Source organism: Lithobates pipiens, unplaced genomic scaffold (assembly GCF_037356315.1).
Source record: "Lithobates pipiens isolate NorthernLeopardFrog02 unplaced genomic scaffold, aLitPip1_a1.2 Scaffold_22, whole genome shotgun sequence".
NCBI lineage: Eukaryota > Metazoa > Chordata > Amphibia > Anura > Ranidae > Lithobates > Lithobates pipiens.
In genome coordinates, this window is record NW_027507784.1 from 345592178 (window position 1) to 345616119 (window position 23942).

Sequence of the window (23942 nt, forward strand, 5' to 3'; positions counted from 1 at the left end):
TTCAGCTAGGCGGCCTCGGCCTCCAGCCAATCAGGTGCCCGGTGTTGCATTAGCACCTCCTGATTGGCTGAGAGGCGGTTCTGTTTTTAGCAAAGCAAATATGAATTTGCTTTGCTGACACACCTGTGTGGACTGCCAGTGCAATGCTCTGCCCCCGCAGTCCTTCTTTTTTGAAGCCTATGGCTCTAATCAGGTGCTTCAAAAACACCCCTCCCCCCCCCCATAATTCAGGCGCCTGGCTTCCTGAAAGGGGCCGGACACATAAATAGGGGGTGACTACAGCGCCCATGGATAGATTGATGCAATGCATGAATCTATCCATTTTACATAGAGGGGGCAGTGCCCGTGCTCCCCTTAATTGGCGACCCGCGACTGTCAGATACCCCCAAAATCCTCCCTCTGCCCCCCCCTCCAGTCTCGCTCGGGTGTAGCAAATCCTCTCCTGGACTGAAATGACTTCCAGAGATCCCAGCTGTCCCTGATTTGGAGCAAAGTCCCTCTGCCCTCCTCATCATGGTCTGATCTATAGATTTGTATAGAAAATTAAAAATTTTTTTTTGTTTTATTTATTTATTTATTTATTTTTTTTGAAAATTCACTTTTTTTTTTTTTTAAGAAAATGCACTTTCTTTTACTTTATTTATCTTTTAGAAAATTCAAATTTTTTTTAGAAAATGCAATTTTTTTGTTTTGTTTTTTATTTTTATTTTTTTTAGAAAAAGCACTTTTTTTTTTTACATTTATTTTAGAAAATGCACTTTTTTTATTTATTCTTTTTGAAAATGCACTTTTTTGTTTAGAAAATGCACTTTATTTATTTATTTAGAAAATGCACTTTTTTATTTATTTATTTTTTTAGAAAATGCACTTTTTTTTTTTTTTTAAATGCACTTTTTTATGTATTTTTTTTTTTTTTTAGAAAATTCACTTTTTTTGTTTTTTTTTAGAAAATTTACTTTTTTATTTATTTATTCTTTTAGAAAATGCACTTTTTTTGTTTAGAAAATGCACTTTATTAATTTATTTGTTTTTTTAGAAAATGCACTTTATTTATTATTTTTTTTTAGAAAATGCACTTTTTTTTATTTATTTGTTTTTTTAGAAAATGCACTTTATTTATTATTTTTTTTTAGAAAATGCACTTTTTTTATTTATTTGTTTTTTTAGAAAATGCACTTTTTTTTTTTTACATTTTGTTTTAGAAAATGCACTTTTTTAAATGTATTTATTCTTTTAGAAAATGCACTTTATTTATTTATTTGTTGTATTTTTTTTAATGTACTTTTTTTATTTATTTATTTATTTAGAAAATGCACTTTTTTTGTTTTATTTATTTTTTTTAATTTGTTTTTTAGAAAATGCACTTTTTATCTATCAAAAAAGAGTTTCCGGCACTAAACATTCTTTCATCCAAGTTCTAAATTGCTGCATTTGTAAATTTCAATTGCAGATATAAAGGAATATTAGTGGGAAGAAAAACACTTCTGAGATGAACCAATCATGTTTTGTGTATAATTCTCCTTTAGGGGCGTGGCGGGGGGCGTGTCCCTCATTCCCATCTCAGAGTTGGGAGGTGAGATTTTCCTCTGATTTCTCTGAACACTCTGAGCTTCTCTCAGTGTGCATCAGAAGCTGCAGCAAGTCAGACAGAGCCCCGCCCTCATTTAGAGCCCCGCCTCCTTTCCTGGTTGGAGGGCGGCCTCCTATGTGCTCCCCTCTGATCTAAAGTTTCACATATTTCCGGGGGCCAATCATTTACTATGTATTGCATTCCACTGTCCAATGAGAACGCACAGACACACCCACCCCGGGCGTTCCCCCCCCCCCCCCCCCCCCAGCACAGGGGAGCATTTTAGGTGACACGTTCACTTTAAGCGTCAGAGTGTGGCAGAAGACTGGGCCCCGCCCCCCGGATCCCGCACGCTGCAGAGGGGGAAGTGTCTCGGGGGTAGGCGGGGGAAGAGGCGGGGCCCAGTGTCACTTCTGACCAGCGCTGAGTGAGGTAGGCGGGGCGGAGGGCGGGGGCCAGGCTGTGAAAGTTTGACGGGGCAGCGAAGGGGTGAGTGGGATGGGCGGTGGGCGGGAAGGAGAGCGACGATGTGGGCGTGCCAAGAGAACTTTACAAGGCCGAAGTGAGAGTGGTGGGCGGGGTAAGGCGTGACCTACGCGGATGTGGGTGTGCCCGGGCTCTCGGGGATCAGGCAGCGTGGCCGCATTGCGCAGGCGCAGCCAGACGTGGCAGCCGGAGATGGCGGCTCCGGGATGGATGAGAAGATTTCTGCCGGTGCTGGTGAGTGAGAGACGGAGAGAGGAACACCGGAGACACCGGCTGTATGACACTGATCACTGCCCGGAGATACTGATCACTTCCCCTCCTCCACTGATCACTTCCTCCCCCTCCACTGATCAATCCCCCCCCCTTCACTGATCACTTCCCCCCTCCACTGATCAATCCCCCCCTCCACTGATCAATCCCCCCCCTCCACTGATCAATCCCCCCCCCTCCACTGATCAATCCCCCCCCCTTCACTGATCAATCCCCCCCCCTTCACTGATCAATCCCCCCCCCTCCACTGATCACTTCCCCTCCTCCACTGATCAATCCCCCCCCTTCACTGATCACTTCCCCTCCTCCACTGATCACTGCCCCCCCCCCCCACTGATCACTGCCCCCCCCCACTGATCACTGCCCCCCCCCCACTGATCACTGCCCCCCCCCACTGATCACTGTCCCCCCCCCACTGATCACTGTCCCCCCCCCCCCCACTGATCACTGCCCCCCCCACTGATCACTGTCCCCCCCCCCACTGATCACTGTTCCCCCCCCCCTCCGCTGATCACTGTCCCCCCCCCCCCCCACTGATCACTGCCCCCCCCCCACTGATCACTGTCCCCCCCCCCACTGATCACTGTTCCCCCCCCCTCCGCTGATCACTGTCCCCCCCCTCCGCTGATCACTGTCCCCCCCCTCCGCTGATCACTGTCCCCCCCCCACCGCTGATCACTGTCCCCCCCCCACCGCTGATCACTGCCCCCCCCCCTCCGCTGATCACTGTCCCCCCCCCCTCCGCTGATCACTGTCCCCCCCCCCTCCGCTGATCACTGTCCCCCCCTCCGCTGATCACTGTCCCCCCCCTCCGCTGATCACTGTCCCCCCCCCCTCCGCTGATCACTGTCCCCCCCCCCTCCGCTGATCACTGTCCCCCCCCCTCCGCTGATCACTGTCCCCCCCCTCCGCTGATCACTGTCCCCCCCCTCCGCTGATCACTGTCCCCCCCCTCTGCTGATCACTGTCCCCCCCCCTCCGCTGATCACTGTCCCCCCCCCTCCGCTGATCACTGTCCCCCCCCCCCTCCGCTGATCACTGTCCCCCCCCCCTCCGCTGATCACTGTCCCCCCCCCTCCGCTGATCACTGCCCCCCCCCCCTCCGCTGATCACTGTCCCCCCCCCCCACTGATCACTGTCCCCCCCCCCCCACTGATCACTGTCCCCCCCCCCCCACTGATCACTGTCCCCCCCCCCCCCCCCCCCACTGATCACTGTCCCCCCCCCCACTGATCACTGTCCCCCCCCCCACTGATCACTGTCCCCCCCCCCACTGATCACTGTCCCCCCCCCACTGATCACTGTCCCCCCCCCACTGATCACTGTCCCCCCCCCACTGATCACTGTCCCCCCCCCACTGATCACTGTTCCCCCCCCCCCTCCGCTGATCACTGTTCCCCCCCCTCCGCTGATCACTGTCCCCCCCCCTCCGCTGATCACTGTCCCCCCCCCTCCGCTGATCACTGTCCCCCCCCCTCCGCTGATCACTGTCCCCCCCCCTCCGCTGATCACTGTCCCCCCCCCTCCGCTGATCACTGTCCCCCCCCCCTCCGCTGATCACTGTCCCCCCCCCCTCCGCTGATCACTGTCCCCCCCCCCTCCGCTGATCACTGTCCCCCCCCCCTCCGCTGATCACTGTCCCCCCCCCCTCCGCTGATCACTGCCCCCCCCCCCTCCGCTGATCACTGCCCCCCCCCTCCGCTGATCACTGCCCCCCCCCCCTCCGCTGATCACTGTCCACCGCCCCCCTTTAGCTGCTCACTGTCCACCGCCCCCCTTTAGCTGCTCACTGTCCACCCCCCCCCTTTAGCTGCTCACCGTCAGCCCCCCCCACCTTTAGCTGCTCACCGTCAGCCCCCCCCCCCTTTAGCTGCTCACCGTCAGCCCCCCCCCCTTTAGCTGCTCACCGTCAGCCCCCCCCCCTTTAGCTGCTCACCGTCAGCCCCCCCCCCTTTAGCTGCTCACCGTCAGCCCCCCCCCCCTTTAGCTGCTCACCGTCAGCCCCCCTTTAGCTGCTCACCGTCAGCCCCCCCTTTAGCTGCTCACCGTCAGCCCCCCCTTTAGCTGCTCACCGTCAGCCCCCCCTTTAGCTGCTCACCGTCAGCCCCCCCTTTAGCTGCTCACCGTCAGCCCCCCCTTTAGCTGCTCACCGTCAGCCCCCCCTTTAGCTGCTCACCGTCAGCCCCCCCTTTAGCTGCTCACCGTCAGCCCCCCCTTTAGCTGCGCCCCCCCTTTAGCTGCTCACCGTCAGCCCCCCCTTTAGCTGCTCACCGTCAGCCCCCCCTTTAGCTGCTCACCGTCAGCCCCCCCTTTATCTGCTCACCGTCAGCCCCCCCTTTAGCTGCTGATCACCGTCAGCCCCCCCCCCTTTAGCTGCTCACCGTCAGCCCCCCCCCCTTTAGCTGCTCACCGTCAGCCCCCCCACCTTTAGCTGCTCACCGTCAGCCCCCCCCCCTTTAGCTGCTCACCGTCAGCCCCCCCCCCCCCCTTTAGCTGATCACCGTCAGCCCCCCCCCCTAGCTGATCACCGTCAGCCCCCCCCCCTTTAGCTGATCACCGTCAGCCCCCCCCCTTTAGCTGATCACCGTCAGCCCCCCCCCCTTTAGCTGATCACCGTCAGCCCCCCCCCCCCTTTAGCTGATCACCGTCAGCCCCCCCCCCCTTTAGCTGATCACCGTCAGCCCCCCCCCCCTTTAGCTGATCACCGTCAGCCCCCCCCCCTCCGCTGATCACTGTCCACCGCCCCCCTTTAGCTGCTCACTGTCCACCGCCCCCCTTTAGCTGCTCACTGTCCACCGCCCCCCTTTAGCTGCTCACTGTCCACCGCCCCCCTTTAGCTGCTCACTGTCCACCCCCCCCCTTTAGCTGCTCACCGTCAGCCCCCCCCACCTTTAGCTGCTCACCGTCAGCCCCCCCCCCCTTTAGCTGCTCACCGTCAGCCCCCCCCCCTTTAGCTGCTCACCGTCAGCCCCCCCCCTTTAGCTGCTCACCGTCAGCCCCCCCCCCTTTAGCTGCTCACCGTCAGCCCCCCCCCCCTTTAGCTGCTCACCGTCAGCCCCCCTTTAGCTGCTCACCGTCAGCCCCCCCTTTAGCTGCTCACCGTCAGCCCCCCCTTTAGCTGCTCACCGTCAGCCCCCCCTTTAGCTGCTCACCGTCAGCCCCCCCTTTAGCTGCTCACCGTCAGCCCCCCCTTTAGCTGCTCACCGTCAGCCCCCCCTTTAGCTGCTCACCGTCAGCCCCCCCTTTAGCTGCGCCCCCCCTTTAGCTGCTCACCGTCAGCCCCCCCTTTAGCTGCTCACCGTCAGCCCCCCTTTAGCTGCTCACCGTCAGCCCCCCCTTTATCTGCTCACCGTCAGCCCCCCCTTTAGCTGCTGATCACCGTCAGCCCCCCCCCCTTTAGCTGCTCACCGTCAGCCCCCCCCCCTTTAGCTGCTCACCGTCAGCCCCCCCACCTTTAGCTGCTCACCGTCAGCCCCCCCCCCCTTTAGCTGCTCACCGTCAGCCCCCCCCCCCCCTTTAGCTGCTCACCGTCAGCCCCCCCCCCCCTTTAGCTGATCACCGTCAGCCCCCCCCCCTAGCTGATCACCGTCAGCCCCCCCCCCTTTAGCTGATCACCGTCAGCCCCCCCCCCTTTAGCTGATCACCGTCAGCCCCCCCCCCTTTAGCTGATCACCGTCAGCCCCCCCCCCCTTTAGCTGATCACCGTCAGCCCCCCCCCCCTTTAGCTGATCACCGTCAGCCCCCCCCCCCCTTTAGCTGATCACCGTCAGCCCCCCCCCCCTTTAGCTGATCACCGTCAGCCCCCCCCCCCTTTAGCTGATCACCGTCAGCCCCCCCCCCTTTAGCTGATCACCGTCAGCCCCCCCCCCCTTTAGCTGATCACCGTCAGCCCCCCCCCTTTAGCTGATCACCGTCAGCCCCCCCCCCCCTTTAGCTGATCACCGTCAGCCCCCCCCCCCTTTAGCTGATCACCGTCAGCCCCCCCCCCCCTTCAGCTGATCACCGTCTAGTTGATCACTGATTTAGTGCAGTTTATAAATGTATTACTTCTGGTTGGAGTTTCCTGTCCATCCTGTTTTCCTGCTCTGCCCTGCATTGCTTTTCCTCTTCATTTGCATGAAGATTGAAACTTGATGTGTGGAGATCAGGACACGAGGAGCTGGGGCAGCACTGCACTGACAGCCCGCTGTCTGTGGTCACCACCATATATGTGTGCGCTATGAGTGGCCCCAACAATCCGTGCCATATGTTCAAATATCCTCTGTGTGATCGCTGCCCATCCAATACCCAATCATCTGCCTGGGAAGCAATGAGAGCCGAATGTATCTTATCCCGAGAAATAGGAAATGTTCTCCGATACAAATATATACAATGTAACCGTCGCTGGAATCCCCAGATTACTGTCCCCGCCCCTCCCACAATGGGGAGATTTCCCTCCAGTAGTTTGTGTCTCTGCCCCTCCCACAATGGGGAGATTTCCCTCCAGTAGTATGTGTCTCTGCCCCTCCCACAATGGGGAGATTTCCCTCCAGTAGTATGTGTCTCTGCCCCTCCCACAATGGGGAGATTTCCCTCCAGTAGTATGTGTCTCTGCCCCTCCCACAATGGGGAGATTTCCTGCAGTAGTTTGTGTCTCTGCCCCTCCCACAATGGGGAGATTTCCCTGCAGTAGTTTGTGTCTCTGCCCCTCCCACAATGGGGAGATTTCCCCCAGTAGTTTGTGTCTCTGCCCCTCCCACAATGGGGAGATTTCCCCCAGTAGTTTGTGTCTCTGCCCCTCCCACAATGGGGAGATTCTCTGCCCCTCCCACAATGGGGAGATTTCCTCCAGTAGTTTGTGTCTCTGCCCCTCCCACATTGGGGAGATTCTCTGCAGTAGTTTGTGTCTCTGCCCCTCCCCCATTGAAGTTCTTTCTGTTTAATTTCACTCTTTTAGTACATTCTGCGTGTCCATTTTTCCTCCCCCTGTTGGTGGATGAGAATCGGACATCGTCATTTCCGCCAGAAGTGGCGGGGGGGGGGGGGGAATGGAGGAGTGGAGCATATTGGAGTCCAGAACTGGCGTCCAACCACACACAGCGCTCCTCGATGGAATCGATGGCGGCAGCAAGTGGGGCAGATGTGATACTGCCCTCCTTTTACTATGGGGTATCTTTCTCGCGATCTATCTCTCGCTCGCTTTCTGTCTCGCTCGCTCTCTGTCGTCTCGCTCGCTCTCTGTCGTCTCGCTCGCTCTCTGTCGTCTCGCTCGCTCTCTGTCGTCTCGCCCGCTCTCTGTCGCCTCGCCCGCTCTCTGTCGCCTCGCCCGCTCTCTGTCGCCTCGCTCGCTCTCTGTCGCCTCGCTCGCTCTCTGTCGCCTCGCCCGCTCTCTGTCGCCTCGCCCGCTCTCTGTCGCCTCGCCCGCTCTCTGTCGCCTCGCCCGCTCTCTGTCGCCTCGCCCGCTCTCTGTCGCCTCGCCCGCTCTCTGTCGCCTCGCCCCCTCTCTGTGTCTCGCCCGCTCTCGTTCGCTCTCTTTCTCTCGTGAGTCAGCCAACTATCACAGTCCTCTCACTATTAGTCCCAGTGGTGGAGTCCGAGGCAGGTTCTCTTACCCAAGAGGGACATCCCCCCCCCCCCCCCACTCCCATTCTGTGGAGGAGGAGGAAGGGTAGAATGCGCCTTCTAAATACAAACTGTCTTTAGAACAGGTAGATGGCCTTTTAAAAGCAATTTATACTGCGCCGGGTCTGGAAGAGGAAAGAAAACAATTATCTCTGCATGACGGGACGTGCGCAGGTCTCGGTGAGCCTAAAAATCGTACTTTTCCTCTTGTGCGCTCAGTCATTTCTGAGGCTATTAAGAAGGAATGGGCAGAACCAGAAAGAAAACCTTTTTCTTTCCTAAAGCCTTTAAAAAGCGCTTTGCTCTTGACGTAAATCCAGCGGCACTTTGGAATAAAAACCCCAAAACTAGATGCAGCTTTTTCTCCAAGTCTGGAGATCAACTGACCCGACATTCGAGGACACGGGTCTATTTAGAGGATCCCGTGGATAAAAGGATGGATCAGCAACTTAAAAGGGCTTGGCAATCCATCATGGGCAATCTCAAACCACCTATGGTGACTACTTTGTGCCTCCAGGAATATGGAATTTTGGGTGAATAAAATCTATATATTTTGAGCATGCTGTCCCAAGGTTACTAAATAGAGCTTTCGGATCTTCCCCCCCAGAAAGATACTTTAACAAACCTTAACAAAATAAAACTGGCCTTAACAAACCTGCCAAGGGGCTCGGCAAAGGCACTGGCTATGAAGAACCTGTTAAAGGATCTGATGCTCCAAAGGGTTGTGACACCCGTATCTCCAATGTTCTCATGGATTCTATTCTCACCTATTCCTGATTTTAAAAAAAAAAAAAAAAAAAAAAAAAAAGCAATCTAGAAACATCCGTTTTGATTCACAACTTGAAACCCTTGACAAGTCCAGTCCTGTACAAGACGTTTTCTATGGACTTGATCTTCATGGTCAGAAATATGCTGACCAAGGAATGCTTTATGGCATTGATCGACCTGAGAGACGCTTACCTACATATTCCTATAGCATCCAGAAATTCCTGAGGTTGGCGGCCAATGTGGGGAAGGAGGTGCTACATCTAAAATCCATGGCCCTTCCCTTCAGCCTTTCATCAGCTCCGCGAGTCTTTACAAAAGTTATGGCGGAAGCCCCTCACCCCTCTTCGCCTTCAGGGGCCTTTCATCAGCTCCCCAAGTCTTTACAAAAGTTATGGCGGAAGCCCCTCTTCGCCTTCAGGGGATTGCCTTCAGGGGCCTTTCATCAGCTCCGCGAGTCTTTACAAAAGTTATGGCGGAAGCCCCTCGCCCTTCTTTGCCTTCATGGTCAGAAATATGCTGACCAAGTAATGCTTTATGGCATTGATCAACCTGAGAGACGCTTACCTACATATTCCTATAGCATCCAGAAATTCCTGAGGTTGGCGGCCAATGTGGGGAAGGAGGTGCTACATCTAAAATCCATGGCCCTTCCCTTCGGCCTTTCATCAGCTCTGCAAGTCTTTAAAAAGTTATGGCGGAAGCCCCTCACCCCTCTTCGCCTTCAGGGGATTCAGGGGCCTTTTATCAGCTCCGCAAGTCTTTACAAAAGTTATGGCGGAAGCCCCTCGCCCCTCGCCCCTCGCCCCTCTTCGCCTTCAGGGGAATGCCTTCAGGGGCCTTTCATTAGCTCCGCGAGTCTTTACAAAAGTTATGGCGGAAGCCCCTTGCCCCGCTTTGCCTTCATGGTCTTAAATATGCTGACCAAGTAATGCTTTATGGCATTGATCAACCTGAGAGACGCTTACCTACATATTCCTATAGCGGCCAATGTGGGGAAGGAGGTGCTACATCTACAATCCAGGGCCCTTCCCTTCGGCCTTTCATCAGCTCCCCAAGTCTTTACAAAAGTTATGGCGGAAGCCCTCGCCCCTCTTCGCCATCAGGGGCCTTTCATCAGCTCCCCAAGTCTTTACAAAAGTTATGGCGGAAGCCCCTCGCCCCTCTTCGCCTTCAGGGGCCTTTCATCGGCTCCACGAGTCTTTACAAAAGTTATGGCGGAAGCCCTCGCCCCTCTTCACCTGCGGTAATCCCATATCTGGATGACCTCCTCTTCTTTGCCCCATCCACAGAAAGGTTGCAGGAAGATCTGGGCAAGGCCCGCAGTCATTTGGAGTCCCTGGGTTGGATAGTGAACATTCAGAAATCAAACTTCAGTCCGGTTCAGCAAGTACAATTTCTGGGGTACCAAATTAAATTCGGTGGAACAAAGAATTTTTCTCCCGGGAAAAGAGAAAAAAAAAAAAAGATCAAGGTCCGGAATGTAGTAACTATACTACAAACAAATAAGCAGATGTCGGTCAGAAAGGTTGTGCCAGCCTTGGGAACTTTGACCTCGACTATGCCAGCCATCCAATGGGCAAGACTGCACTTCAGGCCACTGCAGAGATTCCTTCTAAAAGCATGGAATCGCAGGACAGAGACCCTAGATACAAGGGGTAAAGATCCCCATCGGAGTAAAATGAACAGTTGGGTAGTGGGGAAAATCAGTCGGTGTTACAAAAAGGTCTACTTTTGTTCCTTACCGACGGAAAAAGTTTTGACAACAGACGCCAGTATGTGGGTATGGGGGGCCCACATGGGTCAGGATTTAGGCACAGGGAACTTGGTCACAGACCGAACCAGAAAAGTCCTCTGGCGCATATAACAGTAATACCGAAAGAAGGAAAGGATCCCTCTCAGTGTCCCAGCTACCGACCTATTTCGTTGTTGAATGTGGACCTTAAATTGTTCACAAAAATATTAGCCATGAGATTGATAAATTTGATACCGGAACTAATACACCCAGATCAAGTGGGATTCGTCCCAGGGAGAGAAGGAAGAGAAAATACGCAACGAGTGGTGAACACAATTTACCTGGTACAAAAATTGCATAAGTCAATGGTGATAGTATCTGCGAATGCAGAAAAAGCGTTTGATCGGGTGGATTGGATATTCTTAAAAGCAGTACTACAACATATAGGCCTGGGGGAGGGGATGCTGAGATGGATCCTAAACTTATATTCAAAACCAAGTGCTAGGGTGAAAGTGAATGACAGATTATCAGAGCCATTCTCCATTTTAAATGGAACACGCCAGGGATGTCCCCTCTCACCCCTGATATTCATTTTGACAATAGAACCTTTTTTAAGGAAAATACGTGCCAATGTGGATATCAGGGGGGTAAAAATAAAAAATGAGGATCAGAAGTTGGCAGCTTATGCAGATGATTTGATCTTTTTTGTAACGTCCCCAATTACATCTCTCCCATCTTTACTAATGGAGCTACGAGAATATGGGAAAATATCCAACTTTAGAATAAACTATGGAAAATCGGAGGCAATGGGAGTAGAGATGGATTCGCCTCAGATGCAAGCAGTGTCCACGCAATTTGATTTTAGATGGACGAATTCATATATAAGTTACTTAGGAACAAAAATGTCAAAAAATCTAAATGAACTGTTTGAACTTAACTATATCCCACTGGTAAGACAGATCAAAAGTGATCTTCAAAAATGGGACAAAGAGATTTTTACATGGTTCGGGAGAACCAATATTATTAAGATGAATGTGATGCCCAGACTGTTACCGTATATACTCGAGTATAGGCCGACCCGAATATAAGCCGAGGCCCCCAATTTACCCCCAAAAAAACTGGCAAACTTATTGACTCGTGTATAAGCCGAGGGTGAGACATGCCTGTCCATCCCTGTGTGTGTGTCCGTCCATCCCTGTGTGTGTGTCCGTCCATCCCTGTGTGTGTGTCCGTCCATCCCTGTGTGTCCGTCCATCCCTGTGTGTCCGTCCATCCATCCCTGTGTGTGTGTGTGTCCATCCATCCATCCATCCCTGTGTGTGTGTGTGTCTCCATCCATCCATCCATCCCTGTGTGTGTGTGTCTCCATCCATCCATCCATCCATCCCTGTGTGTGTGTGTGTCTCCATCCATCCATCCATCCATCCCTGTGTGTGTCTCCATCCGTGTGTGTGTGTGTGTGTGTGTGTGTCCAGCCTACCTTTGTCCCGAGCCTCCGTTCTGTGCCTTGCCTCCGTCCCGTGCCGTGACTTGCCTCCTTGCATCCGTCCCGTGTCGTGCCGTGCCTTGCCGCCGCCGTCCCGTCCCGTCCCGTGCCGTGCCTTCCCTTGCCTCCGTCCCGTGCCCTCTTCGTCGGCGGCCATTGTAAAGTTCAAAAGCTGCGCCGCCGCCTTCGCCTGTGATAGGCGGAACACTGAATTTCCCAGCAGCCTGTGTTCCGCCTATCACAGACGTCGTATCATCCTCGTCCGTAGTACGAGGATGATACGATGTCCGTGATAGGCGGAACACAGGCTGCTGGGAAATTCAGTGTTCCGCCTATCACAGGCGAAGGCGGAGCCGGAGGCGCGGCTTTTGAATAGAATGGCCGCTGTCTGTCTGCTCGACACGCTGATCGAGCGGGCAGACAGCGATGACTCGAGTATAAGCCGAGGGGGGCACTTTCAGCCTCAAAAAAGAGGCTGAAAATCTCGGCTTATACTCGAGTATATACGGTATACATAATTCAAACTATACCAATTAAGATCCCTACAAGTTTGTTTAAGGATCTTAGATCAAGATTTATGAAGTTCATCTGGGCTGGGAAACCAGCAAGAGTACGCCGAGATATTTTAGTACTCCCCAAAGGAAAAGGAGGGATAGGACTTCCAGATCCAATAAAATACCAGGAGGCCTCACACTTAACTAGAGTAGTGGAATGGTGTAGGCTTAAAAACGAAAAACCGTGGATACAGACAGAACAAGCAGCGACAGATATCCCATTGGAAGGATTAGTGTGGATTCCAGATACAGAAATACCAATGGGATTGAGAAAACATCCAATACTAGGGGAGACATTACGAATAACTAAAAGAGTATTCAGGAAAACATCTATTTCAAGAACTCCCAGTCCGCTCCTTCCTATCCTTGGTACCCCAGCATTTCTACCGGGAATGACAGATCCAAAGTTTAAAACAATACAAGATAGAGGTATGAGTAGAATTTGTCATTTCTCGGTAGGCAACCGGTTAATGACTAAAAAAGATATTGAAAAAGGAATGACATTAGGACTAGACCCTTTCAGAATGAGGCAATTAGAAGCCTTTATTAGATCTAAATCAAAGGTATACGTAGAAATAAGGGCATTGACTGAGTTTGAAGAGATCTGTTTGAAAGGAGAGGAACTGAGACATCTGATGTCTTATTTTTATAGTATGTTAATAGAACAGGAGACTTCACAAGATTTGCCCTTTTTACAGGCTTGGGAAAGAGATTTAGGGACTACGTTTTCCCCAGAACAAAAGGATAAGATGCTGTTGTTTAATCAAAAGGCCTCGATGGCAAGCAGATATCAAGAAGGGGGATACAAGATCCTTACTAGGTGGTATAGAACACCAAAAGTGTTACATCAAATTTACCCCCAGATATCAGAGACATGTTGGAGATGTCATGGAGCAGAAGGAACATTATTACATATATTTTGGGAATGTCCAAAAATTAGAGTGTTCTGGGAGATGGTAGCCGATACTATTGTAAGGATTACAGGAATTGACCTGGGAGATAAACCGGCAACTTTTCTGCTGCTGGACATCCCAATGGCAATAGAAAGATTCAAAAATTCTTTGCTGAGACATTTATTGATAGCAGCAAGGGCATGTATCCCGGTTCTGTGGAAAAAAAGCAACCCTCCAGCTAGAGCACAGTGGTTTCAGAGAATTGCAGAAATCCAACAAATGGAAAATTTAACAATGACAATGAGAGATCAAGACGAGAAATATCAGAAGATCTGGGCTCCATATCTAAATTATAGAGAAAGTATGATGTGAAACATTTCGAAATATGATAGAGCAGGCGGGTGGTGGTGGGGGGGGGGGGGGGGGGGGGGAGTGAGGGGGGGGATTATAGTGAAAATTCAAACTTTTTTTTTTTTTTTTTTCTCTTGTTTGTATATTTATTTATTTATTTTTCTGGGAGGGAAGGGTGAGGGAGGGGGGAGGATGACATGGAATTGAGGTACGGATTGAAATATTATAAGACTGTTATAGCTGTTAAAGAAGTTGTAGATGTAAAACGAAATGTAATGTGAAATCTATGGAAAGAAAAGATGAAAAAATAAAGAATTTATAAAAAAAGAAAAGTCCTCAAATTGGAGATGGTTAAAAGCAGTCGCCTTTAACATTGGCTGCCTTCTCTCCAAACCTCCTAGGTTTCCTTGTCCAGATTCTATCGGACAACGCCACTACCGTAGCCTACCTGAACAAACAGGGAGGCACAAGAAGCCTCCCGCCTTGAGGGCGCCACAGTGGTGTAGTGGATAGCACACTCACCTAGCAGTAAGGAGAGTTGCTGGTTCGAATCCCAACCACGCCTCTACCTGCATGGAGTTTGCATGTTCTCCCTGTGCCTGCGTGGGTTTCCTCCGGGTACTTCGGTTTCCTCCCACACTCCAAAGACATGCTGGGAGGTTAATTGGCTTCTGTCCAAAAGTGGCCCTAGTATATGAATGGGGGACCTTGGATTGTGGGCTCCTTGAGGGTAGGGACCGATGTGAGTGTGCAATGTACAGGGATATGGACAATTGTAGACACTCGCTCGGGTTGAGCTGGATGGACTGGTGTCTTTATTCAACCTTAGTAACTATGTAACTATGAAGCAAAACTCTTCAGTTGATGTCAGAAAAAAATACTGGAGTGGGTGGAAAGCCATTTACAATCCTTATCCGCAGTCCATCTCAAAGGCACGTTAAACGAAGCGGCAGATTTTCTGAGCAGGCTGAAGGTTCGGGAGGCAGAGTGGAGCCTGAATTCAGAAGTTTTTGCATTGATCACCAAGGACCTGGGGCCGTCCACACGTGGACCTGTTTGCATCAAGGCAAAACGCACAGCTCCCGCATTTCTTTTCCCTTCACAGAGACGACGGTTATCGGGGAATAGACGCTTTGGCGCACCCTTGGAATTTTCACCTGCGGTACGCCTTTCCCCCGTTCCAGTTGCTTCCACTGGTATTAAGGAAAATGCAGAAGAAAAGCGCGCCGATAATTCTAACTACTCCATGCTGGCCAAAGAGAGCTTGGTTTGCCACAGTTCTGCAAAATGGCAATAAAAACCATTTTGGCAGCTTCCTCTCAGCCAGGATTTACTTCTACAAGGCCCAGTGCATCACCCGCATGTAGCCAGGTTAAAGAGGGATTCCACCTACAAAAAAAAAAATATTTAAAAGCCAGCAGCTATAAATACTACAGCTGCTGACTTTTAATAAATGGACACTCCCCTGTCCCGGGGTCCGGCGATGTCGGCAGCCGAGACCGATCGATCTCTCGACTGCTGCCGCCGCCGTTCTCGGTGAGGGAGTCGGGGAGTGAAGCGTTGTGGCTTCACTTCCCGGTTCCTTACTGCGCATGCGCGAGTCACGCAGCGCAATGGGAATGGTCCGCGCTGTCTCTGGGACCCGTATGTGTCCCACCAGACAGCGCGGCGGGACAGGAAACGGCATAGACTCCCGTGGGAGTGGGTGCAAATACCTGTCTTAGACAGATATCTGCAACCCCCCTGCCCCCTGAAAGGTGTCAAATGTGACACCGGAGTGGGGGAGGGTTCCGATGAGAGGAGTTTCCACTTTAGGCTGGGACCCCGCTTTAAGTCTCCCTGCCTGGTATCTGAAGAGCAGATGAAGGCTTTTCAGAACATTTAATAACCACGTTACTTTCCAATAGGAAGAAGGTAACTAGAGATATTTATGCCAACGTGTGGCAGGTCTACGTTTTCTTGCTGTCAAACAGAAAATAGATGTGAAAGACGTGGTCTCAATATTCAGAATTCTTACAAAAGGGTGCAGACAAAGGGGTCTTGCAGTTTAGCACTCTTAGGCCGCGTACACACGGGCGGATTGTCTGCCCAACTAAGTTCGTCAGACAATCCGACAGACAGTCCGTCCTACTTTTGAATGAACGGACTTGACCACACACGATGAACAGACAGTCCGCTGAAAGCTTGCGTGATGACGTGTACAGCACGTACGACGGGACTAGAAAAACGACGTCCAATACACTGCAATGCAACCTTCCGCCGTGTAAATCCTTTCTGAGCATGCGCCATACTTAGTCCGTCCAACTTGCCTACTCACGAGCGGACTGTCCGCTGAAACCAAGTTTGAACGGACAAAATTACGGAAATTCCAAAAGACTTAGTCCGCCAGACTGTCCGCTGAAAAAGTCCACTGAAGCCCACACACGAGCGGATTGTCTGCTTAAACACGGTTCAGCGGACTAAGTTGGGCAGACAATCCGCCCGTGTGTACGCGGCCTTAAAGTGTAAGTGGTCGCATTAGGAGAGATCAATTTCTTCAAAAAACAAAATTTTTCAGGTCACTTGCCACATCCAGACCAGCTGCGGCTAAGCGTTTTCCCCAAACGGGATCCCTCGGTGGTTCTGCAAGCCCTGGCAAAGCAACCAATTGAACCACAACAAACCGTCTCTCTAAAGAATTTGACTCTCAAAAACTGTATTTCTAGTTGCAGTCACATCTTCAAGAAGAATTGGAGAACTGCACGCGCTATTGGTTAAGGAACCTTCTTTTTTTTGTCCATTTATCAAGATAGGATTGTACATAAAGTGGTTGTAAACCCTTACAACACACTTTGACCTACAGGTGAGCCTAGATTAAGGCCTACCTGTAGGTCCAAGACATAGCTCCTAAACCTACACGGTTTAGGAGAAATTTGCGAAAGACAGGCACCGGCGCGCAGGCGCACTGAGCGCGGCACCCGTCAATGGGGTTATGCCGCGAGTGGCAGCTCCCATGCGCATGCGCGGGGACGCCATGTTTCTTAAAGTGGTTGTAAACCCTTACAACCAACTTTGACCTACAGGTAAGCCTAGATTAAGGCTTACCTGTAGGTCCAAGAAATATTGAAAGATATTTGCCGAAAGACAGGCACCGCTGTCTACGGCGCATGCCGCTGTCAACGGCGATATGCCGTGAGTGGTGGCCCCTGTGCGCATGCACGGGAGTGATGTCATCGCGGCTTCACCGAGTGACAGCGGTGGAGCAGAGAGACCCCCACCAAGAAGATGGACGCTCGGCACTACAGGGGACAGCGGTAACATCGCTGGCTCCTGTGTCAGGTAAGTGACACATAATGGACTACTATGCGATGCATAGTAGTCCATTATGCTTTACCTTTGCAGGGAATGAAAGAGGAAGTGAACTCATCAGGGTTTACTTCCTCTTTAAAGTGGAAGTAAAGGCTATTAAAAAAAATAAAATAAAAAAAAGGGCAACCTGCAAGGCAAAGGCATAATGAGCTAGTAGGCATAACATACTAGCTCATTATCAATAACTTACCTGAGAACGAAGCCCCCCGAAGCGGTCCTCCGTCTTCATCTTCGCCGCTGCCATGTATCCTGGAGCGACTTCCGTGGTCTCGCTGCTCTGGCGCTGTGATTCGCCCTGGAGCCGCGATGACGTCACTCCCGCGCATGCACACGGGAGCCGACACTCGCGGCATATCGCCGTGATCTGTGGCCTGCTCAGTGCGCATGCGCTGTAGACAGCGGTGCCTGTCTTTTTGTAAATTATCTCCTAAACCGTATAGGTTTAGGAAATATTTCTTGGACCTACAGGTCAGCCTTAATCTAGGCTTAACTAGGTCAAAGTGGTTTGTAAGCGTTTACAACCACTTTAAGTTAGGTCCAGGTTTTTTTGCTAAAAGTGGCGACATTTCATAACCGGTGGCAGGAGATCATCTTGCCAACCCTCTTGCTCAAAGAAAAAGAAGGGCGGTTTCACAACCTGGATGTGAGACGAACTCTATTGCATTACTTGGAAGTAACGAAAGACTTCAGATCCTCTTTTTATTTGTTCTTTTTTTTTCTGGAAATGAAGAAGGCCACCAAGCATCGAAAAAGTCAATTGCTAGATGGCTTAAATCGGCCATTTTGGTAGCCTACTCTCTGATGGGTCTATTTCCCCCCCCCCCCGCTGGGAATTAGAGCTCACTCAACAAGGGCTCAAGCCACTACATGGGCAGAAAAAGCTGGTGCCACCCCACATCAAATTTGTAAGGCGGCTACATGGTCAAGTTACTCAACATTTGCCCGTCATTCTAGACTGGGTCTTCCATCAGCAGGGGGATCAGGCTTTTGGCAGGAAGGTTCTGCAGGCGGTGGTCCCTTCCTAGGGGGGTGAGTCTCGTTTTATCCTCTTAGGTGTTGTCCTGAAAGGCATTAAGGGAAAATTCAAGTTAGCCTTACCGGTAACTTGTTTTCCAGGAGTCTTTCAGGGCAGCAACAACCCGCCCAATGTTTTTGTATGCTGCGACTAACCATATCTTGATTATGAGTTCCAGCTTGGGACCGGAGGGTCACTACTACTACTACTACTACTACTACTACTGCTACTACTACCACCAATATGTGAGAAGGAGCCTCCTTTTTAAAGTTCGGTGTAGGAGGTGTTTCCTGTTGGCAAGGGGAGGAGCCACTCTCTCAGGTGCTGTCCTGAAAGACTCCTGGAAAACCAGTTATCCTAACTTGAATTTTTCTGATGTTTAAAAAATGGAACGGATGTTGGTGGTTGACATCCATTTGTAAACACCCCCCCTCTTTTTTTTTTTTTCTTTTCTTTTTTCCCCTCTTTAAGGACACTGTATATAGCTGGTTGCAAATGAGGGGGCTGGGAATCCGGCCGCCGCGTCCTTAACCGATGAGTCGTCAGCGGGCAACCCCGCTGATTGTAAAAATAAAAAATTGCAGGCGGGAAAAAAAAAACAACAAATGGAGACAAGGGCCTCTTTCCACGACAACCCTGGCCGGTGGTTGTTGTTGGGGGTCTGCAGGTGGGAGGGGCTTATCGGAATCTGGAACCGCCTCTAACAAGGGGGTCCCCAGATCCCACCCCCCCCACCACCACCTGAATGGGGGTCGAGTATATCGTACCCCTACCCATTCATCCAAAAAAGCAGTAAAATGTTCTCTGAGTCGTCTTCTTCAGTTACCAGCTTAATAAAAAAGGGGAAAAAAAGTCGCTTTTCTTCTGTGGCTGTCTCATTCCGTTGCGTTGCATGTTCCATTGCCTGCTGTCTGCCATCTCTTGCATAGCCATGGGGCGTGGCCATCCGATGTCACCCGCTGGAGAGCCCACTTTTTGTGACCATATAAGCTCCTCTAAAAGCACCCATTCCCCCCCCCCCCATGTTGAGGGCATGCAGTCTGGTATGGCTCAGGAGGGCATGCGTGGATAAGGGTCTGGTATGGATTTTCAGAGGGACCCCACACGGGTTTTTTGTTTTTTTTTGTTTTGTTTTTTGTTTGTTTTTTTGGCGGTGGTTCCTTCTGAATCCATACTAGACCCAAAGGGCTTGCTATGGTTTGGGGGGGGGGGGGGGGCTTGCCCCTTAATCTCTCCCCTTACACTCTCTCCCCTTTGTTTTAGAAAACAAATAAATAAAGAAATATATCAGCGGACATGAAAACTGATGTTAAAATTTATTATCTGTATCCGTTTTTTTTATTTTTATTTTTTTTACATTTTTATTTTATTTTTTATAAACACTATATTTTTTTTTTTTTATACATACTATTTTATTTTATTTTTTTACAAAAAACTAAAAAGGACCCTTCTGCAGTAATGTGATCTGTGAGGTCTGATGTGTTTCCTGAAAGTCCTCTAATGACTGTACGGAGTCTTGAAGGAATGCAGGAAAGACTCTGCCGCCCCTCCCCCTCCTCCTTAGACTTTGACATGCATTTGGAGCCTTCCCACCCTCACTTGGTTCCTGTTCTTTTCTGTATAATAAATCTGTTACATTGTCACCTCCTTTGTTGTACGGGGACCTCCGCACCCAGGGGCCGCGCCTAGGTGCCAGGGAAGCTCTGCTCTTGTGTCCGCAGTGCCACATTCACGCCGCGTTTTCTGATGCGAAAGTGTCAGGCTGAGGCAAAGAAACCGCAGCATACTGACCTTCCCCGTGAATTGCTGTGCAGGGGGGTGGGATGATGGCAGGAGGCATAGAAACTGCAGTACAATCTTCCCAATGAATGGCTGTGCGGGGGGGGGGGGGGGGCAGAGAAACAGCAGCACCCTGATCTTCCCAGGAATTGGCCTTGCAAGGGGGGTAGTGTCAGCAGGAGGCAGAGAAACAGTAGTGCACCGATCCTGCAAGTGAGAGTAGGAGGCAGAGAAACAGCAGTACACTGATCCTCCCAGTGAATGGCTGTGCAGTAATGTGGTGACCTTCTGCACTGGAAGGTCCTCCCTCCATATCTACACAACAGAAGCAGGTGAGGAGTCTGTGGAGGGCCGTATGTGATATCCCCCCGGATATCCATCTTCTCTATTCCTGGTAGTCCAACACAGAGGACCGGTCTGTCTTCACTCCTTTGTGGTGGATATAGCCCCATTCAGAGACTCATAAACACAGGACTGGCCGGTAATGGTGATAGCGGGTGGGCTCTCCTGCACTATGGCTGCCGTCTCTGGTGGTCCCCTGATCTGTGGCATGTTGGCAATCTGTAGCAGACCTCTGTCCCACATCAGCAGTGCCTAGCAATCTTCTGTTATCCCAGCGCGCTATTCTCTAAGGGTCCTGTGTAAGGGAGCCCATATGTGCTTCTATCTATCTATATATATATATATATATATATATATATATATATATATATATAGATACACACACACACACACACTGCCTTGCAAAAGTATTCGGCCCCCTTGAACTTTTCAACCTTTTGCCACATTTCAGGCTTCAAACATAAAGATATAAAATTTTTATTTTTTGTGAAGAATCACCAACAAGTGGGACACAATTGTGAAGTGGAACGAAATCTATTGGATTTTTGAAACTTTTTTTAACTAATAAAAAAATGAAAAGTGGGGCGTGCAAAATGATTGGGCCCCCTTGCGTTAATACTTTGTAGAGCCACCTTTTGCTGCGATTACAGCTGCAAGTCGCTTGGGGTGTCTCTATCAGTTTTGCACATCGAGAGACTGAAATTCTTGCCCATTCTTCCTTGCAAAACAGCTGGAGCTCAGTGAGGTTGGATGGAGAGCGTTTGTGAACAGCAGTTTTCAGCTCTTTCCACAGATTCTCGATTGGATTCAGGTCTGGACTTTGACTTGGCCATTCTAACACCTGGATACGTTTATTTGTGAACCATTCCTTTGTAGATTTTGCTGTATGTTTGGGATCATTGTCTTGTTGGAAGATAAATCTCCGTCCCAGTTTCAGGTCTTTTGCAGACTCCAACAGGTTTTCATCCAGAATGGTCCTGTATTTGGCTGCATCCATCTTCCCCTCAATTTTAACCATCTTCCCTGTCCCTGCTGAAGAAAAGCAGGCCCAAACCATGATGCTACCACCACCATGTGTGACAGTGGGGATGGTGTGTTGAGGGTGATGAGCTGTGTTGCTTTTATGCCAAACATATCGTTTTGCATTGTGGGCAAAAAGTTTGATTTTGGTTTCATCTGACCAGAGCACCTTCTTCCACATGTTTGGTGTGTCTCCCAGGTGGCTTGTGGCAAACTTTAGACGAGACTTTTTATGGATATCTTTGAGAAATGGCTTTCTTCTTGCCACTCTTCCATAAAGGGCAGATTTGTGCAGTGTACGACTGATTGTTGTCCTATGGACAGACTCTCCCACCTCAGCTGTAGTTCTCTGCAGTTCATCCAGAGTGATCATGGGCCTCTTGGCTGCATCTCTGATCAGTCTTCTCCTTGTCTGAGCTGAAAGTTGAGAGGGACGGCCAGGTCTTGGTAGATTTGCAGTGGTCTGATACTCCTTCCATTTCAAAATGATCGCTTGCACAGTGCTCCTTGGGATGTTTAAAGCTTGGGAAATCTTTTTGTATCCAAATCCGGCTTTAAACTTCTCCACAACAGTATTACGGACCTGCCTGGTGTGTTCCTTGGTCTTCATGACGCTTTCAACAGAACCCCTGAGACTATCACAGAGCAGGTGCATTTATACAGAGACTTGATTACACACAGGTGGATTCTATTTATCACCATCAGTCATTTAGGACAACATTGGATCATTCAGAGATCCTCGCTGAACTTCTGGAGTGAGTTTGCTGCACTGAAAGTAAAGGGGCCGAATAATTTTGCACGCACCACTTTTCAGTTTTTTATTTGCTAAAAAAAGTTTAAATTATCCAATAGATTTCGTTCCACTTCACAATTGTGTCCCACTTGTTGGTGATTCTTCACAAAAAATTAAAATTTTATATCTTTATGTTTGAAGCCTGAAATGTGGCAAAAGGTTGAAAAGTGTATATGTGTGTATGTGTGTGTGTGTGTATATATATATATATATATATATATATATATATATATATATATATATATATATATATATATTTTTATTTTTTTTTATTTTTTTTTGTGGCGCAGATCATTCAGGAAAAACCTGACAGGTTGGTTCTATGGAAAGTGATCGATAGATCGGCTTTTGTACAATGAGCTGCCCATACATGGAAGTGCGGCCGGTGCCTGATGAACTGGTCAAATTTCTATCCATGTATGGTTGGCTTAACACGGCTGCGGTCTTGTGTAATGCGCTGATGGTCTGTAGCAGCCTCATAATGCAGTGGCGGTCTTGTGTAAAGCTGTGGTGGTCTGACTCTGTAATGGTGACTGTCTGTAGCGGTCTCGTGTAATGCGGTGACTGTCTGTAGCGTTCTCGTGTAATGCGGTGACTGTCTGTAGCGGTCTCGTGTAATGCGGTGTCGGTCTCGTGTCATGCGGTGACTGTCTGTAGCGGTCTCGTGTAATGCGGTGACTGTCTGTAGCGGTCTCGTGTAATGCGGTGTCGGTCTCGTGTAATGCGGTGACTGTCTGTAGCGGTCTCGTGTAATGCGGTGACTGTCTGTAGCGGTCTCGTGTAATGCGGTGGCGGTCTCGTGTAATGCGGTGACTGTCTGTAGCGGTCTCGTGTAATGCGGTGACTGTCTGTAGCGGTCTCGTGTAATGCGGTGACTGTCTGTAGCGGTCTCGTGTAATGCGGTGTCGGTCTCGTGTAATGCGGTGACTGTCTGTAGCGGTCTCGTGTAATGCGGTGTCGGTCTCGTGTAATGCGGTGACTGTCTGTAGCGGTCTCGTGTAATGCGGTGTCGGTCTCGTGTCATGCGGTGACTGTCTGTAGCGGTCTCGTGTAATGCGGTGTCGGTCTCGTGTCATGCGGTGACTGTCTGTAGCGGTCTCGTGTCATGCGGTGACTGTCTGTAGCGGTCTCGTGTAATGCGGTGTCGGTCTCGTGTCATGCGGTGACTGTCTGTAGCGGTCTCGTGTCATGCGGTGACTGTCTGTAGCGGTCTCGTGTAATGCGGTGTCGGTCTCGTGTCATGCGGTGACTGTCTGTAGCGGTCTCATGTGACACGTTCACCTGTAAAGCACTAACATAACAGTTGTGATATTTGCGTGTAATAAAGCTGTCATTGTTCCTCGGATGGAGCGTCTTTTTGCGGGGCGATGGGGCGGAGGGTGGCGGGGCAGGAGATGGGTATCTGTGGAATGAATACTCTGCCAGGCCTCTTATCACTCGCTGTGATGTCACACATTCCTGCCATGCTGGGATATCGGATCATATCTGGGATCATGTGAGGTCTCTGATGAGACGGGATCCTGCTGTCCCTAAAACCCCCCCCCCCCCCCCTGGCGGAGCAGCGTGGTTCTGGGGTTTCCTGGCTGGTGGGGGCCACTCGGTGTCTCCCCATCGCAGAGGAGGAATGACCTGTGTCATTCATCTGAAATTTTTATATATATATATATATATATATATATATATATATATATATATATATATATATATATATATATATTATAATGTATGTGGGGGGTGGTGGTATATAGTCTCTTATACGGTGGGGGTGGTGGTGGGGGGGGGAAATAATGATTTGCTCCCCTGCAGATTGTGTAGTTTGCCCACTTACATAGAAATGAAGGGTCTATAATTGTTATCAGAGATGTATTTTATATGATAGAGACAGAATATCAACTAAAAATCCAGAAAAAAACACACATGATATAAACTGAGTT

General features: G+C 50.1%; 1 protein-coding gene across 1 annotated transcript in view; it reads left to right on the forward strand.

Annotated features, from left to right (window-relative positions):
* Positions 1–2186: 2186 nt before the first annotated feature.
* Positions 2187–23942, forward strand: part of PDIA5 (protein disulfide isomerase family A member 5) — a gene marked incomplete in the record, with an annotated part of 94017 nt that continues 72261 nt past the window's right edge. The window contains 1 exon segment of the mRNA XM_077449728.1: positions 2187–2290. Coding sequence (XP_077305854.1) covers positions 2249–2290 — 42 coding nt within the window.